Here is a 19,531-nt window from a genome sequence, read left to right on the forward strand (position 1 = left end):
TAATGGTGAGAGATATTGTTAGATTATTCAACATTTTATTTGGGTAGACTTAGCTCATACATGAGGGCTACGAAGGCAGGAGGAAATCTACAATAGTTACTACGAACACAAACAGACCATGGCAATCAAGATATTTGAAATGTGGAAAGGCATCCTTATTAATTTCATGGATTTCATAGCATTTCATGGCATCTAGCAAGCTTACATTTAATGCAAAACTATTCATCCACACAAGCTAGAATACTAGCAGAAAAGAAATAAATGGCGTTGTTTGCAGCTAAAATGTCTCGGCATACCAGTGGGTTTGCTTGTGCCATTGCCTTGAGGACGTCTGCAATGGCATCCTTCGCCTTTTCTCCGGAACGCCCGGCAACAGCCAGTTTCAGCAGGTCAACGAGCGCTCGTGCATCTTCAGCTGTTAGCCTTGCAGTAAATTCATCGAGAAGTGAGTGGATAGCTTCCGGTTCTGCCGGTGTCATCTGCAAATTAAAGGTAACACATTTCTCCGCATCAGAAGCAGTAACAGGTTTTGCTGCTTGGTTACCTGTTCCGAAGAAGAGAATGTAGCTGCAAACACACTCGCCGCAGCAGATGACATCCGTGACGACAGGCTTCCAGAGCTTGGAAGTGAAGGTACAGACGAAATCATCTCGGCAGCATGAGTTTCACTTCCATCTGACCCAGACAGGGCTTCCTGCACATACGAGAGAGAGAAAAAAAGCTTGGCAGACTGTTTACATCAATATTTCAACACAAAAAGTATCAAGCGGGTGAAGCATGCTCAGAACCATTTAAGGTAGGTATGAACACTCAGTCTCATGTGGAACACTCAACGAACTAATAAAAACAACAAATGAAGCGAATAAGCAGACAAAAAAGGTTCATGTCCCACTTCATTCTATTCCAAGGAAGCCAGAACAACCTTATTGTCTTGAACTTCTTGACAATTTGCCTATCTATATGACGGTGCCATGAAGGTAATTTTCATGACACATGCAAATTCATTATAATGAGGATCACCAGTAGTGCATAAACATAAAACAGAATGTAGCCAAAATGTGTTCTTAAGAACCCCTATGCAAACATTTACTCCGTGTTAGTGTAATCTCAGCAAACAGGCCACAGAAATGTCACCCCTTTTAACAAATTCAACTGCCAAGGAGCGGATGTAGATAGGCCTCTTAAGCAGAGGGGATCGCATGCCTGTGCATTAGGCGGCTTTCCAGGTGGCGGGCTCTCGTGTGCATCAGCTGTGGGTTCCCCTGATCCTGCAGCAGTTGCAGCCTTGACAGACTCTGTTGGCGCAGCTGCTGCCTGAGGCAGATCCTCTGCCTGACTGCTTGTTGCTTCACAGGATGCTGGCCTGCCTGAAGACAGCTGTGCCACACCCGTGTGAGGCAAAAGGGCACTCACCACTATGCTCCTATAATTAGCAAGAGAAAAGATGAACAGTACAACATTATTACAGACAATGGAAGCTTGTAATTTATACAAATTAAGGGAGCTGTAGAAATCACATCTCGATGGGACTTTGCCTACGCAAGAACTCAAATACTTTTCTAGACCTTTTCCATTTATTTGAAAAAAAATTTCACTTTTTTTTAATGCTTAGTTGACAGTGTCTCATAAATCTGAGCTTCCTATTTATTTCAAAAGCTTCCTTTTCCCAAAAGTTAACAAGCATCTAAAACATGAACTGCAAATGAATGCTCTTGTAAAACATAATCAACAGTCTACTCAAGAGTCAACAATGAAGCAGAAGCCCTACTTTCCCACTACTGACAGTTTCCTAAAATGAATTTTAAAACCAAGAACATATTGTATGTCACAGATGGGCTTCGCACCTTGCGTGCATGATCTGGAGAGCTTGCAGCACCTGGTGCAATGCCTGCTGCTTGGCCTCGATGCCGTCAAGTGAAAGAAGAATCTTCGTAAGAGATGGTCTTGCCATTTTGCATCGCTTTGACTGTACACTGGTGTCTTGGGAGCTCTCTAGTTCTGCGGCCATTTCTGATGCAGAATCGGCAGGGCCTGACAACGACAAAACACATGCAAGTAATAAAGAACTCGCAATGAGAAAAAAAAAACTGAGCTGTGCAAATAGTAGCAAAGTTCTGGGTATGAAGCGAATTTAAATAAGGACAACAAGTATGAATAGAATAAAATATTTCTTGAATATTTTTAGAGATTTCTTCTATTACCTCAAAGTGAAATTGAAAAAAAAAAAAGTTGGGGTGGATTCCTTGGCATACACTTATGAGATAGCAGCATCAAAGCGTTTCATAGTTCTTTTATCAAGAATGAGGCTATGCACACAGGGAATACCGTATTTACTTGCATAATAGGTGCACTCGCATAAAAGGCGCACCCCCAGTCTGGTTGCGAGAAATCAGTTTTTTTTTTTTCTACGCATAATATAGGTGCACCCTGAACTCGGCCGTGATCAGTAGTCCTGTGCACTATTTGCACGGCTGCAATTCGACACCCTCTTCCTTAACTAGAGCGAGGAAACCAAAAGACCCCGGCACCCCTGTGCGGGCTCGCCGAGAGAGGAAGAAGGGCGGTTGCCTGGGTGTCGGAGTAACCTTTGCACTGGCGCAGCTCCTCGTGGCGTCCTCATCAAATGCACTTTGAGTTTCTTGTCGGGAAAAGCGTTGGCGTTATTACGTTTGCTACCTCATGCGCAAATTCAAAAGCTTTTCGGCTTTCCTACGTGACCTTTCGCCGTTCCTTCCACTACGCGGGCTTGCGCAAGCTTGGCGGACTTTTATCGCCGTTGATTTTTCGGCCGGGAGCCTAAACATTGCATCATGCGCGCTCGCTCCTCTTGGATCAGCTCTTGAGTACGATCTTTTCGATGTCTGGCCTTCGTGCTGTCTTGTACAAACTTCCTGCGACAACAAGCTGAACCATTAGACCTAATCAGCACTTATTGCTTTTCGGTAGCGGTCGCGGGTGATAAAAGTTGCGGTTTAGTACCAAAACCAAATTAACTCTTTGCGGTGGCTCTATTTGAAGGAAAGAGGGCACAGGTGGCACTTGTAACACTCGTATGATGGTTCCTGATTCTACTGCAATGTCTTTGGATATGGGGTGCAAGGCTGTGAAATGAACATTCGCTACCGTTCAGTGCACAAAATTTCGACTGTGATAATGTGCATAATCTAGGTGGTCTGACACGTAATTGACGAACTGCCGCGATGGCATTTTATTCTTGTAATTTTTTTCGTTTTTTTTGGTTAGAAACGCAAGTCTTTCGATGTTGAATTTTCAAAAATTTAATTGCTTGTAAAGACACCGCATCGCATGCCTCTATTCTCGAACACACGAGACTGCATGCTCAACACATTTTGCGCTAGTGTAGCCTGTGAAGAAGGTTGTTTCAACTGTACTGTAGAATGCATATCGTGACTTAGACAACTTACGTCATCAGTGGTCTATGCTTAGTTGGGAATAAAATTTTAGCAAATTTTACCCCGCATAATAGGCGGATTTCGAAATTGGCCCCCGATATTCTGGAAAAAAAAGTGTGTCAATTATGCGAGTAAATACGGCAGTATTTACGTACTAGCTTTGCTGCAACCAAAGTGTGGCGACAGCACTTTCAGCAAGGTTTGAAACAGAATCAATTGAGCCCCCATCATTTTCACATCTATCAGCTCTATGTTGGAACCATTCCTTTCTTGATGCAATGCGATTGCAACCATAGCAGAGCCAAAATGGCAGCTTTGCCGCAATTTGAAAATGTGGCAATGTGAAGCATTGGAGTATGTCGCAGTTTGAATAGAAAAACTCCAGTAAAATTGAATCAAACAACAATCACTATAGCAAAAATATTTGGAATTTAGAACATTCACCCACCCCCTACTATTGAGCAGTTTCACTGAGATGAAATTTAATGAGGGACATATTCATTCACAAGGTACACTGATAATAGCACTCATTGAAAGCCTACACATTACCGAGTGACGAGGATCCAAGAGGGTCTTTTGCCACCGCGAAGAGGACCGGGTTGTGACCATTGGTGCGTGCTGATTCTGACGTCATCCACGCGATGCTGTGTGAGGAGCCACAAGCTACTCGTGTGACTTTGATTCCATCTAAACCGTGCACCAAGGCAGGTTTGCGGTTCACTGTTGTATTGCCATTGCCTTGCTGCCCATGGTCGTTGTCACCCCAGGCATACACCTTATGAAAGAAGGAAATATGAAAGTGTAGTACAAACTAACATATCTTGCAGCAGCACATAAGAAGCATTCATACAAACACAAAGCTTTATTGTGATGGTGCAATGCAATAATACTGTGACCTGGGCGGGTCGGTACATACGTGGATGATTGCGACATAGTTTAGACGAAGGATTGATATGCAGATACAGGCGTATGGCACTCGTATGTGTAGAATACACTAAATTAGTGCACACATCTCTGCTAACGAGGCTATGGCAATGAGAGCGAGAGTTGAGCCTAGGGAAGGCACTCATGTGAGCTTTCTCTTTCCAGAACTATAAGATTAACACAATGATCAGGACAATAACTTCCGTCATTTGCTTTCAAAGATGCTTTATCGCTGTGCACACTTTCTCCGTTATTCACAAACAAACATTAAAATGACCTGGACTTACCTGGCCTTGATCAGTCACAGCAAGGCAGTGCAAGGCTCCGACAGACACATGAATGACCTTTTTCCCCTGAAGGCCTTCTACCAGTTGTGGCTTCCGAACATGGAAGTCTGTGCCATGACCAAGGCGGAAGTAATCCCCTTTGCCCCTGAACAAAGTTCAATAAGTAATAAACATTTCCATGTGTGACAAGCCTAACAAAAAGCAAGGGGAACATTCAAACACTTCAAATGAGGTGTAAAATAACTCGACTGATGTTCCTGTATATACCTTATTAAATGGTAAATTTCTATAGATCCCAAACCTTCAATAACCCTTTCCGAGACAAGGAAAACCTGTCATTTTCAATGCCTCGCACTCTCCCTTTATGTTGCCAGACCTAGTTTAAATAGAACTTAACTCTTTCATAGGCTTGTGCAAGTCATTAATTTTAGGTTCGCAGTGAATTTGAAACTAATAGTGATTTCAGTTAAGTTCAAATCAAATTCAAATAGTATATATGATGTATTATAAAGAAAAATGGGCCTTTTTGTCATGGCCTAACTAACCTGCACAATACTTTTCAAAAATTGAAACAAGGGCTGTGGAAATGTCCTTTATTTTTTGGTTGATAGGAAATAGAAACAACATTGAATCGTAGCAAAATGTGACTTTCGCTAGAATGCAAGTGACACCCTGTAAATTATGTCAAGTTTTAAAATTGACTATAACTAGAGCACTTATGCTGGCATAACAAGCTTTTAAATATAAAAAAGGAAGAATCAATGTCAGAGTCGCATGTTCATTTAACCTTAAAATGAGGCTACATGGCAATGCAAATTTTTCCTGGAATTGAATCTTCACGGTACAGGACCCTTTCACTGCAATGAAATCCCCTTAACAAAAGGTTATATGCTGACTAATATACACTTATTCATTCACATTGTATACTTCAAAATTTTTGATAATTTAGACTTGCATCAAAGTGAATTTGGTACTGCAATATTAATTCGACTATTCGAACCATTCAAATGGTTCGAATGCTAAAATCATGTAAATTGAGATGCTAAAATCATGTGAATTGGAACTGCTTGAAATTGGGTGACAGAGGAACAGAATAAAATTATTACTTCAGATTCTCCAGGGTCAAATAAATATTGATAAAAGCATGTACATACGGGAACCTGGTAGAATTAGCAGAAGAATAAACCATAGTGCAGCCATTAGAACATATGTCACCCGCACAAACGTCTTTCGGTATTCGTTTTTCCCCAATGTTATAGAAAACTGGAATGCGCTACCTGCACATATTGCTGAGTGCACGGATGCAAGGGCTTTTGAATATTTGCTTGACAACTATATGTTACCTAAAAATCGTTGGATGATGTGTTGATGTTTTACTTTCCTTTTGTCATGCCAATGTTGATGTTTTTTTTTTGACAGTTGACATTACTTGAGTGTTTTTATATACCAATTATTACTTTTATGTACTCCCTCCCTGTAATGACCCACAAATGTGGGTTAACGTATGCTCAAATAAATAAATAAAAATAAATAAATATTCACAGAAGCTTACTCTTGAAATATTCTTTTTTTTTTTCTGAACTATTAAAGAATAAAACCTGATACCTTTTCATCATCTGAACACACCTGAATAAATGAAGAATTACATCTTCACTATTTCTAAAGAATTTTCGATTTAGAGTTGTTTGTTTTCCTGACTTCATTTGAGATTTTCAATTGTGCCTTGTACACATATTTATGTTGTATGGGAAACATGGCCTGCAGTATGATGCAAAAAAAAAAAAAAACAGCAGGTCACATGGTGCACGACAAAAGGCATGATATGTGAAATAAATTTTTCCATTGTCACAAAACTTTCGTCACATGCCACCGCACCAGAGTGCAAGACGATAGAAAAAGTTTGTGCTTTCTGTGTGAAAATGGCATAAAATGACAATGTTATCTTTTTCCATTACAAGCTCTAATTAGTAATGACTGCTTTCTTCTACCATGTGCATGTAGAGATTTATGACTGCAACAATGACACATAGCAGCAAGGTCCTCAGCTTCAGAAACAGGTCAATGCATTGCAGAAAACTGAAGACACGCACGCAGCGCAGCAACCAACACTTCAGACGCTGCAGTCACATATGAGGCAGATCGCAGAGCACTTCTTACCAGGTCCACACTTGTCCTGATCGGGTAAGCGCAAGTGAGAACTGCGCCCCGCATTCAAGCTGGCAGACGCCCAAGCCCTGCAGGCGTTCTACAGCATGGGGCAGGCTGCAGCCTTCGCTTCCACCTCGTCCCAGCTTGCCAAAGTCCCCGTCACCCCACGAGTAGACTGTGCCATCCTCGGCAAGGGCCAGTGTCTGAGCGTCCCGGCTCCCGCACGCCACTTGCACGATGCGTTGCCCAGACAGTGCCACCACCTGCGACACGAAAGCACGAGAAACAGATTTTGCCCTTCTTCCTACAGAAACGAAGCAAATCAACAGTGTTATCAATTGCACTGAAAGAAATTTGAAACTGAAAATAACACAAGGATGTCGGTTGAACAAGTATTTCAGAACGACGAGCTTTTAGAAATCCCCGGCAGTTTTGTTTATGCATTCTATGCAAAAAGAATACATTTCAGTTAAACGAATTTCTCAATAGTGAATGTTTCAGTTGCAGGAACTTTATCGGTAGACCCAGGCTCACTTTTTTATACCAACTCAATGAAGTTTTGCGCTCTGCAGCATTGGCGCAGCTGGTGCGTGTCCCCCCCCCCCCCCCCCCCTCCAAATCATCCATCTACCTGCGGCAGTGTAACATCGCTTGCGCTTGCACTGCTGCAAAGCGACTGTGCGGGAAACAAAAACGAGCCACGCACACTTCAGCACATGCACAGAACTATCAGATTTGAAAATTTCTAGTGTTCATTCGAAACCGAAAGAAGAGTGCAAGGATGAAACTGTAATTGCTAACACAGGTTCAAATGCAGCCTTGGCTGCAGGATATGTGAGAAAGTTGAAATAGTTCGTTTTACAACAGCAAGCTGTGCCAAAGGCAGTGAAAAGAAATGTAGACTCTCTGGACAGCTTTGTCTCTTCTTAAACTGAAGGGCAACAGTCCAAATGAAAATTAGAAAATTACTTTCAAAATAGATTGCATTTCCCAATTTTGACTCTATATATCTGTTGCCCTATGCTGTTCCATATTTTGGTGAATATTCATTAAAAGGACTTTCAGTTAAGAGAACTATTTACTAGGGTCCCTTGAAGTTCACTGAAGTGAGAGCTCACTGTAATATGGAAGCTGAACTCTTTTATTTTCTATGGAAATTGTTTTTCCTGTGAATTTTTTCAAATACGAGACTCTCCATCATATGGCTCAAATTAATATTCTCTGTTTACTGAAGTGCACAGCATATACTAGTGCTGCAGAAATGTTACAAACTTTTTCAACATTGTAGAATCTCTTTAAAACCTGAAGAAGCCAGAAAATATGTTCCAAATGAAAGTATATTCAATTACCAAGAAAGACTTGTAGCTGTGCAAGGCCACCCAAATTAGTGACAGTTCTGTTTGTGCCCCAATTCTGTTTAGGTGATATTCATTTTCTGAGATTCTGCTCTGCAAGTCGAGTAAACTTTGCTCATTCATTCATGATCGTTCAGAGAATTCTGATTTGAAGTCGCCAAGCGGGTACTCTTGTTTAAACAATACTATATGTAAAATAACACTAACTAGAATGTGTAGATTAAAATAATTTATTCTGATGCATACCTGTAGCATATTATCCCCTGATTATAGGCTGCCCTATCAAGATATCAAAAGAACTTTTTTTCCCTTCCAGTGCTATTCAAACTCTTGTTTACAGTTGTACCCAACAACCCTCAATTCACCTGCTTTGGTCTTAGCTGGGTCAAGTTGTCACCGTGCCCTAGACGGCCATACTCGCCGAGTCCCCACGTGTAGAGCTCACCACTGGAAGTGATGGCCGCACTGTGGGAGCTCCCGCAGGATATGTCCCTCACCCGCTTGGACTTCAGAGCCTCAATGAGACGGGGTCTTTCACAGCTCCTGAAGTCAGAGAACATGTCGCATGAAGCCAAAGTCATCACGTGCACTCTTAATGTCACTACTCTTGCCTCTGAAGCTGCAAGCATATCAGCATAACAGAATCTTATTGACTCACATTCGGTTACCATGGCCTAACTTGCCATCGTCTCCTTCACCCCAAGAGAACACCTTTCCATCCACGGTCAATGCAAGAGCATGTCTTCCCCCTAGGAAAAGTTGAGATTGAGGTGGTGAAGCATCTGATGCAACGTGCGCACAAGGGCAACAACACAGTGCAATTTGATGCTCACCAGAATGAACAGCCACTTTTCGAACCACGTATTGGCCGAGCGCTGTCAGTTGACGAGGTGTGGACACATTGTTGCCATGACCAAGACCAAGTCGCCCATTGGTGCCTTCGCCACAGGCGTACACTTTGCCATCATGAGAAACTGCAATTATATAGCGTTGAAAGAGGAGACTGAGTATGGCATGGTAAGAGGCCCACAAACTAACACTGTTAAATAAACGCTGTCACTAATGCACTAGCACATTGTCTTACAGTTTGAGAACAATATGCAAATATAAGAGTTAAAAGTATTAGATATAAAACTACCAGCAATTGACATAGCAAATAAAATGGCACCATTGTTTTTTCAGTTGACTAGAAGAATGACGCCAGAGACAATCAGAAGCTTATTATTTTTTGCAAAATAGTATAATAACCTTTCATTTTATGAGCAGTGAAAACAGTTTCTAGGAAACCTTATGCCAAAGACAGCAATGGCGCTATGAGCAGCTTCACCCTGTACAACAACCAAAAATTATCAGCTCACATGATGTGAACATGCACCCTCCAAAGCTTTGGTGCTTTGGGGTGCCGTCAAAAAGGTGTTCACTGTCAACGTTAACCAACTATGCATTAACAATCATGCACTTTAATGATTGATACAATAAAGCCAACTGGCTCACTTCCAATTTAATAATGAATTACTGTGAGAATACTACATTTATTAATACACGGCTGGCTCTATGATCTAAGTTAACAATAAAAATCATGAACCCTTACCAATGAAAAGACTTTTTGAGCCTCCAGCTATATGCAATGGTTTCAGGCATGAAATGGCTTCCGTAAATTGAGGCAGTTTCACCTGTGAAAAGAAAGTTTTGCAGTTGTCAAAATATGGCATGACAGGAAATACATGTGCCTATATCCACTTTGTAGTGTGTCCCAGTTATGAAACATATTTAGATATATGAAAAGTGAAATGATGCATTAATCGAGCACCAAAAATACTAACCTTTATACTTAAACCAGTCTTTTGTGAGGTCTGGCGATATTGAACTGACATGCACAATGTTTACAAATGTGCACTCGCAATCGTGTATGTGAGAAGTTAGATAACTACGTGCAGGGTCGAGAAAAGAGCTCAAGTTTCAAGAAGTCCCTTCTCGCATCATCAAGATTCTACAGTACCTGCGAGTGACAGTGCTGCCCACCTTTGAACCTTTCAGTCCTCCTAGCTGATCTTTGTCATTGAGACCCCAGACAAAGACCTTAGTCTGAAAGTCCTTGAAGTTCTCCGAGGCTCTGGTAGCTCTCTGTGATTGCTGCTGTGTGGCCACAACAGCCTCATCAGTGTCTTCCCAGTCCGAAGCAAGGTACGGAAACGTCGGCGAGAAGTCTTCGTCATCACCACGATGGCGCCCCAAGATTGACAGGCCGTGTACTTTGCAATCGATGCCAAAGCTTCGGCACTCTCGAATTCCAATCTCGATGAACCGGTAGTACTGTGAGGCGAACAAATGGCACGCAATGAATTTCCTATGATACCATCACGTACATCAGTGATAATGTTTCTATGACATATTCACAAATTGTTATCGGCAGTCTCCTAATGGCAACCCTGTTGCTATGGAGTGAGACAAATCACAATATGTCTTGGAACACTGTCATATTTTACAATAAACTTGTCCATGCCTTTTGATGTAAGTGCTATCATCCTTTATTGTGATTTTTGTAATAGTACAGCTTGAGGAAGTACCCATATTATTCCATTTCAAAAGTATTATCACATTCAAATTTAGATGACATGTAAGAAAAAAGACAGCAAATGCCTTGTTTGATATTCTGAAACTTTTACGTAAACTCCATTCACTAACAGATTGAACAGAAACCAACGACTGTCTAGCTTTGAAAATTCGTTAACCCATGCCATTTATCATGCAACAGGAACACCCGAGTTGTAAGAGGTATCTAGTCGGCAACTATAAAATCAATTTTTAGTATCTGTAGTTCTCTAATGTGCACCTGAGTAACTTCACAAGCACTTTTATATTCATTTAAAAAATTTCGTGCTAACAGAAGTAACACGGACCAAGGGCACAATACAAAAAAGTTTCTTAGGTACAGTAGACTCGCTATAATTAGTTCAAACTCTGATAATTCATACTTTTGGTTTATTCAAACAAAATTCAATTTTTTGGTTGGCCCTCTATTCCTTTAACGTATTTAAAAGCCACTTATTTCAAACTCTATCATTTGGTTAATTCATACCTTTTGAACTTTAATACTGAAAATATCTGCTGCTTTCCTACTACTATACAAAATTTGTGTGCTTATATAATCCGAACAGTCTAAAAATAAAAAATAAGTGCATCAGGCCTTCAAGAAAAAAGAATTTGCTAGTAAACAAATATTGTAAACAAAGCACACACAAGGTAAACCGTGACGCTTCTCAACTGGTACAAAGAACTTTGTGCTGAAGGCACATATAACAAAAAAGCAGTTGGAAATTCACAATCTTTAAAAAGTCTGATCAGTAATAAATGACCAATAAACTTGTGGACTTCACACCTCTGCTTTCTGTTTATTGGGTGCAGTTAGGGTTAAAAAACGCTTTAAGAGATTTAAATGTGATAAAATCAATGTGTCACCTTGGCCAGAGCCATATATCTGAGAACTCCTGATTATTCAAATTTCTGGATAATTCAAACAAAATTCAGTCCTGCTGCTTGCAGCTGGACCATAACAAGCGGCAATCAAGAGGAGACACTGTTCAGCTGAGGAAAAAATAAGACCCTTAGGAGCTCCTGAAGAGCTGCGGCTCACTTTTTGTAAAATAAACAGGCATGAACAGAACAGAATTTGAAGCCATACATATACATACTAACCTCTCGCATTTCGGAAAGGAGAGTGATCTGGCTGTCTGTAGACTCAACATGAATAATGCGCAGCTCAGACATCCAAGTGAGACACGGTCCACCGCTCACAACGATCAGTGAAGGCATGTAACTCGAGTCTGCTGGGTCAACCGTCATCCACAGACGCTCAATCAGTATGCCAGGGTGCATCTCCAATCTTATCCAGTGCTGTGATGACAATAAAAAAAAATGCCTGTCACACTTCAAATGAAATATTCCTTTAAACCTTTCAAGACCTTCCAGTGTTACAACTTGGCAGTCTGATTTATCAATGAGAAAAGTGCCAACCTCAGAAAAATCCCATAACAGTGCACGTTTATCACATGTGAGGATAAACAAGGTACACTGCTCCATAATAAAATAATGAGGCCACATAGAGAAAATATTTATGATCACAAAATTATCATCAAATACAGCCCCTCAACACTGCAGTGTGTCCACGCGTCACACCTAGCGCACCCGAAAATGGATGCACTGCATCTCCTAAAGGCAGATATCATGCAAGCTAGGATATTCGAAATGGAATGCATACTGCTGTACGAATATGTGAGCACCTCTGGCTGCAAAGAACAGAAAACTCTGCATCGTTGGCCTTGTTACCTCAATGTGATTCATTGCATGAATTAAACCGATGCATATGTATGTGAATGAATGCTAACAGGAGCAGGAGCATCTATCGAACCAAGCGACATTCAACGCAGTTCCTGTTTCTGTTATAAAACGAAATAACATCATACATAATATCTAAATGCACTCCATGTGACAGATAAAATGCATTTCGCAAATGCCATTTTTTTTTATAAATGTGTTCTTACAATAGGTTTTGTGGTTCTCCATATTTAATGAACTGCATATGTTTGATGACAAAGAAATGGCACAGCATATACTTCAAATTACCATACAAGCACATATGTGGGTCTCAAATTTTGCTTCTAGAACAAGAACAAAGAGTAATATCTTGCATCAACGAAACCTTTGCCAATCAAGCTTTAGAATGGACTGTTCACAGTGCACCACTGAATTCAAGCTGAACTTGTTGCACTCTCACCTTTCCTCGTGGGCCGCAGCTCTGCCAGGCTGACCGAGTCCCGTCAATGAGACAATTGACATTGCTCTCGCTTGACGAGACAGTCAGGGCCTTGACACAGTGACCCCACTTGTCGAGCAAGGCCGCAGGGCCACCGTGCCGGCTCTCGCCGTCTAGCGACCTCTTCTTACGAGAACACTCTCCTGGGTATCCTCCATACGTTGGAAGTGCGCCTATGAACAACATACCCTACATTTACTAGAGTGTATGAACCCCGACAGATAATCCAAAAATTCTTTTGCCCTGTTCACGGATGTGCCATTTCACCTAATATGATTTGCAACATGATGCCTGCAATCGAAATGGCACCAACACTGCAAGGTAGTGCCAGCATAAAAAACAGCCAGTGACGTAAATTGCATTTTAATTAGTACTGCTATTTCCAAAACTTATTTCATGTTCGCCAGAGTTACAGTGTCGACTTGGAGCCCCGTCAAGCATAGCCATGGTGCTGTAACTCGTATAAAGTGCCACTGCCCAAAAATTGTAGAACAAGGAAGCCTTCACACAGAAAGACAGTGTGGAACATAAAGCCGTTACTGTAAAATGTTGAGAAATACAAAAAAAATTATTTGAAGAAAAAAAAAGTTTTTTACAGCACGAACCTTGAGGGTTAGGAACATTCTCTATTCATGACATTTTAATTCTCAAAATGACCCCCCCCCCCCCCCCTGAAAACCCAACAACTAAAAGCCACTAAATGGACTATCTGTTAGTACTCACAGATGTTGCCCAAAGACAAAATGTGACTGCTTATAAGTTATTTGTGTACAACGCAATACTAGGGTTCCGCAATTCCGATCCTAACCGCATATAATTACGTATGTAGCCATAACCGTACATGTTAATTTGCAAAAAAAGCTGTCTATTAGCAGTAATACATCAGTTACAAATACACACCAACTCTGGATATTTCATTGAAGGGATGCTTGTGGACCTGATTTGTTTTGAAGCACCTTTCACAAAAGTTGTAGTTCCTGCAGAAACGGCACTTGAATCGTGCTCCCACTATAGGGCATGTCTCACATCCGTCACAGCTGCAAATGAAAAGGAACAACAGAGCAAATACATAGTCAATGTTGCCATTAACGTTGGCCTGCTGCCACACTATCAGATATCAATTTACTTCTCAGTCAAAGACATAACAAGAACGGGTACCACAGGAAAGAAAACAGCACTCACACAACGTTCTCATGAATGATAGACACACGTTCCATCTCAGAGACCAGCCCCATCCAATTCGACTGCTGTGGAAAGTCAACAGTAACGTCACGGCCATTGCGGCTGACATCTGCAAGAACATCAAAGGCAATAAACAAAGCTGCACTAAACTTTGTTTTAAAGTGAAATAAAGCTAATAGAGAAAGATTTTCAGTAAACAGAAGGTCACAAAGTGATCAAAGTTGCTAGTATGGACAAACAGTTAGTTGCTGCTAGACAGTAGAGGTAAAATTAATTTACTGTATCATTAAAAACGCATTCAAACAGAGTCTGATCTAAGTAACGGTCTCAAGATGAAATTTTTACGTTTTTTATAGTATGATACACATCAAAAAGATTATAATGATTTTATGGAGACTGCGGAAGCACATCAAAACTCACACCTTGCGCTTCATGGTGGTTCTACAAAGGCAGAGCCTGCTTCAGCTTCTCGATAAACTTGAGTACCACAATATGTAAAAACAGCTTCATAGCTCTGGTACAGGCAAGGCCTTCTGCATGCCTTAGGACAATTCCTCGCTTGCCAAGACTTTTTCTTGGCAATGGGGTAAAAGCTACAGAACTTGAATGCATCCTCTTCCTGAACACCAATAAATAGTTCTACAGTTTCATTTATTATTTCAATATGTGTCTACATCTGGCACAGGCAAATGCTACGCCTTTAAAATTCTTACCACGTACCTAGTCAAGCATAAATTTTTCAGTTTGTTCCTTTCTCTGTACGCATTTCATCTAGCTGCATAACATATTACCCACTCCACGTGTTTTTGCAACTTTTCAGGGTGTCTTTCGTTACCAAAAACTCACAAGACCTGAGAAGCTTGGGTAGAAAAATAATTGATGCAACGCTGCACAAAAGTTTCTTGATGAGAAAAAGGTGACAGATAAAACTCCCAGCAGTAGTGTTCTTTACATGGGAACAGAATCTGAAAATGCACTATGCATCTATGATTGCTTGAATGTTAAAGGTTACCAAGTGGTCAAAATTACTCCAGTGCCGCCTATAATATCGCTTATCACAATTCATTGGGCAGCCTTAGGTAATATAACTACAAGGGCTAACAAAACTAAGTAGACAAGGAAAGGGTGGGCATTTTAGAGATGCAGCCAAAAAAAAAAAAGGTGCAGTGTGTATGCCTAGTATGCTATGCCTAGTGTGCTGTGCCTAAAAAGCCCACCACGAGTGGAATTTAGCAGGGTGGGAGGTTGTTTCAGTAAGTGGAGATGGAGAGAGACCCGCCAGCCGCCCCCCGGCTTTTGTCTCGGTAGACTCACTCAAAGCAGAGCACTCACTGGTGACCGTGCCAATGCTGGAGCGTGTCACCGAGCCCCACTTGTACTTGGGCTGGCTAACAGTGGGCCGCACTCGCACTTGGTCTCCAGCGCGCAGGGCTGGCGACTGCGACTGTGAAGCTTGCATGAGAGCAGACGAAGATGCGGGAAGGCTCGCCACTGCCTGTTGCGAATCTCCCAACAGCTCCACATGAATGTACCGCACCCAGTAGACACCGCACTTGTGTTGCCAGTCTGCCAATACGTTCAGGTCATGCAGGCCATCGTGGTCCACCTGCAGCACAATTTTTATGATGGCAGTGATGGTCGCTAGCAGGTCACGTGATCGGAGGGGGGATTGAATGAACATATAAAATGAAACCAATCACGATGATGCTAAATGGTGATGATGATGATGATGATGATGATGTTCAATCACGTACTTGCTTGATAAGATTATTGCAGTCCCATAGTTCTCACAGCATGGAACTGGCTGTAATCTTTTCTAATAGGCCAGACAATATCATCATATACTCAAGAAAACTACCAAAACTGACATAATATTCTTTGGCTGTACGAACTAAATGTCATAGCTAAACGAATTTGTGCAAAGACAAACAACTCGTCTAAAGCCAGAACACACAAACAAAAGGTACATAATTCATTATCACCAATGTATCAATTCATTATGTAAAATAAAAGAAAACCATGAACCTAAAACAAAGAGAAAGTGAAAACTCCAGGTCCTTGCGGTAAGCTCCTGCCACGGCTGCATGCATTTTCACAGAGAGAAATCTAAACACTCAATGACGTCTGTTGGTAAATTTCAAAATCCCTTTCAAAATCCCTGTCGGCAAGTTTCAAGGTGCTCACACCTAGTGCTTACAGCAGAATTTCAGAGGAGCTTGAGTGAATTAGCGTAAGTGCTGGTGACAGACAACACAGTCAGCATTGTTCTAGTAGCACAGGAGTCGCAGGCTAGGATTTAATCCCCACCTTAAGTTTTCCTTAGTGAAATAGTTCTGATACATGAATGACTTACTGTGTTAGATTACATTTGATCCCTGTTAATAAAGCCAGACAAATTGCATGCCAAAAAAAATTTTCAGAAATACAACACAATGCTAAGTCCACTGCTTATTTTGTCTGGTAATTTTTCTCACTGCTCGCTTCAAAAATTATGCATGACTGAAATGCACAATTAAGAAGACAAGTTTAGGTTTAACATCTGTATTTGATGGCTAATTTATTTTATTTACAAGATACTGCAGGCATGGAGCCCAAGCCGGAATGGTACAGGCAGTAAGGCAATCAAGCCAAGCATCACACAGCATACAATAATCCAATCATCACACACATACAACAATAATGCAACCAAGCTTATCATAACAGCAATGAATTAAGTGGGATTGCGAAAATCGCATTTCTTATTTTTTTATCAAAAGAAAGGGAAAGCAACATGGCACTGAAAGTAAGCAATCAACAAAAAGGATCAGTGGATAATAAAACTGCAAATCATTTTTACATCCTCAGGAAAACATGTGCGTCAATAGAATCTGTCGACAGCAGGGCGGCAAACGGTAAATTGTTCCACTCACGGATTGTGCGCGGGAAAAACGAAAATTTCAAGAGATTAGTTTTGGCGAAATACGGAGTTAAGGCAAGGGAGTGTGAATGACGACCGCGCCGTGTTTCCAGGCGACTAATGTAGGGGCTGTGATCAAATAAGAGCTTCCGGTTAACTAATTGGTAAAGTAATTTTAATCTAAATGATTTACGTTGTGATTCTAATGTTGGGATACCATGTCTTTTCATCAGGGCAGAAACGGAGTCTGTTAGACCGTACATACCATAAATAAAGCGGACGGTCCTTCTTTGAATTCTTTTGAGGCAGTCGATATTGGTTTTAGTGTGAGGATCCCAAATAACGCAGGCATATTCAAGTTTCGGTCTAATTATAGAAGTATATGCTAAGTATTTAACCTCAGAGGGAGCGGTTTTGAGTTTGTGTCGTAATAAACAAAGTTTACGGAAAGCGGCAGCGCATATGTTAGTAATGTGATAGTTCCAATTTAAGGTACTGGTTAATGTTACGCCAAGATATTTGTGTTCATCTACTTGCTTAAGTGGTTGGTCACAAGTACAATAAGAAAATTCCAGGGGGTGTTTCTTTCTAGTCATTCGGAGGTAAACTGTTTTGTCATGGTTAATTGCATGTTAGAAGTTTTACTCCAAGAAGCAACGTTTTCTAACGCCAAGTTTAACGCAAGTTGGTCCTCGATGCTATTAATTTCATTAAAAAGTATACAGTCATCTACGAAAATGCTTCTAGTGAATCTTAATTTCATTTGACATTGTCACATGTCTGCATGTATTGTACTCACAGATTAAAATGGGACAATTTAGGGCTAAGTGGTGCATGAAACTGTTTCCACTGTCTTCAGTTTGAGTTGCATTGGTATAATTTCAACTGAAATGCCTAGGTCAGAGCGAAAATTACCTTTACAGACCAGATTCCTCACAACATGACATCATTATCTTCAGCAATACCAGTTGTCATACTAAAACATGTTATGCCGCATTTGAATTTGTGAGTACATAAAATAAAGGCCAGTCTTATTTACTGGTTGTGCCGACATAAAATACCGACGAAACATTATGTAGCTTGCACAGAAGTTTGGTCATAGCTCTGGTGATAATAAGCAAAAAAAAAGAAAAAGAACATGGGGTGGCAGCATCTCAATAATTTGAGACGTTGACTAATCTGTAGCTTTGCCACAACGCATAAGGCTCACCTCCACAACTCGGCCAATGTCCCCTTCGTGGACTTCCTCATATGTGCGGCAGCACTGCACCAACATGCCAGGTGCAATGTGGTTGCGAACGTAGACAGCATAGTCATCGTTGTTGGTGAAATCTGCTCGGCAGAGGTAGCCTGTGCTTGGTGGTGCCTGAAAGAAAAAAGAAGGATCAATGCGAATGTTTTTTTTTACATAGTAAAGAAGATGTACAAGGACATGAAGCAAATGTACTAGTGCACTCACAAGATGAAAATAAAACGCTTTCAGTGGGCACTAAGAAATAAAGCGACGCATGACACTCAATAAACAAAGAAAAAAAAAGAATTTTAACAATTTATGTTAGTGATAACTTGAACTAACACCATCTTTTATTTGGGAGAAAAGGCAAGAGGATAGACCTGTGCTTAATATATTGCTAATGCTATATTTCACGACTACTGGCTATAGATAAGCAATGGCAAAAAAGTTGTTTTGTAACAGCCCTGGATGTGTTCCAACTGGACATTCTCCAACCTCTGGCAAAAAAGTGTTCCAACCTCTGGCAAAGAACCACCTCCGTCTTCTTCATAAAGGTCGTCTGAGAATGAGTCGGACTCTGAGCAGTTGTCCAGAGATGTAATGCTCTCGTCGTCTGAGACACAAGGAACATCATTCCGGTGTTCCAGAAGCCAAGCCACAATAGCCTCAGGGCTGGGCATGACGTGAAACGATCCAGCTGAAAATAACCAATTGAACATCAATGCACATCTCAAAAAGCCCTCTTGGGCAGGTTAAATTTTCTCAAAGCACCATCTGAAAAATCACGCCGCAGAGAAACAAGTGAATGCGCTCAAAGTCCTGCTTATGTAAGGTACCAAACCTGTACTGTCCAAAATGATTGATTTGTGGGGTTTAACGTCCCAAAACCACCATATGATTATGAGAGACGCCGTAGTGGAGGGCTCCGGAAATTTAGACCACCTAGGGTTCTTTAACGTGCACCCAAATCTGAGTACACGGGCCTACAACATTTCCGCCCCCATCGGAAATGCAGCCGCCACAACCGGGATTTGATCCCGCGACCTGCAGGTCAGCAGCCGAGTACCTTAACCACTAGACCACCGTGGCGGGGCTGTACTGTCCAAAAGACAAGGTCACCAAATGTTGAGGATACAACCCACATAGACAAAAAAAAAAAATGTCAAGGATGCGACCCACATAGACGAAAGAGAGGAAAGAGACAAGATAGGGCACCCTATCTCGTCCCCTTCCCCTATCCTGTATTATCCTAGATGCCCTATCCTGAACTTTTCTTTTT

At 41.2% G+C, this 19,531-nt stretch overlaps 1 protein-coding gene across 5 annotated transcripts in view; it reads right to left on the reverse strand.

Annotated features, from left to right (window-relative positions):
- Positions 1-19,531, reverse strand: part of HERC2 (E3 ubiquitin-protein ligase HERC2) — a 137,271-nt gene that overhangs the window by 24,458 nt on the left and 93,282 nt on the right. For 4 of the 5 annotated variants that reach the window (XM_075877888.1, XM_075877908.1, XM_075877901.1 and 1 more), the window contains exons 43-61: positions 18,771-18,949; positions 18,229-18,384; positions 15,437-15,728; positions 14,123-14,231; positions 13,841-13,977; positions 12,902-13,113; positions 11,824-12,021; positions 10,150-10,440; positions 9,719-9,800; positions 8,961-9,101; positions 8,786-8,876; positions 8,493-8,670; positions 6,782-7,035; positions 4,625-4,769; positions 3,963-4,188; positions 1,845-2,031; positions 1,204-1,423; positions 545-694; positions 297-479 (exon numbers count right to left, since the gene is read on the reverse strand). In XM_075877888.1, coding sequence (XP_075734003.1) covers positions 297-479; positions 545-694; positions 1,204-1,423; positions 1,845-2,031; positions 3,963-4,188; positions 4,625-4,769; positions 6,782-7,035; positions 8,493-8,670; positions 8,786-8,876; positions 8,961-9,101; positions 9,719-9,800; positions 10,150-10,440; positions 11,824-12,021; positions 12,902-13,113; positions 13,841-13,977; positions 14,123-14,231; positions 15,437-15,728; positions 18,229-18,384; positions 18,771-18,949 — 3,431 coding nt within the window. The remainder of the gene's footprint in view (positions 1-296; positions 480-544; positions 695-1,203; positions 1,424-1,844; positions 2,032-3,962; positions 4,189-4,624; positions 4,770-6,781; positions 7,036-8,492; positions 8,671-8,785; positions 8,877-8,960; positions 9,102-9,718; positions 9,801-10,149; positions 10,441-11,823; positions 12,022-12,901; positions 13,114-13,840; positions 13,978-14,122; positions 14,232-15,436; positions 15,729-18,228; positions 18,385-18,770; positions 18,950-19,531) is intronic. The other variant, XM_075877894.1, reaches the window with a different exon arrangement.

This window comes from Rhipicephalus microplus, chromosome 2 (genome assembly GCF_043290135.1).
Source record: "Rhipicephalus microplus isolate Deutch F79 chromosome 2, USDA_Rmic, whole genome shotgun sequence".
Classification (NCBI taxonomy): domain Eukaryota; kingdom Metazoa; phylum Arthropoda; class Arachnida; order Ixodida; family Ixodidae; genus Rhipicephalus; species Rhipicephalus microplus.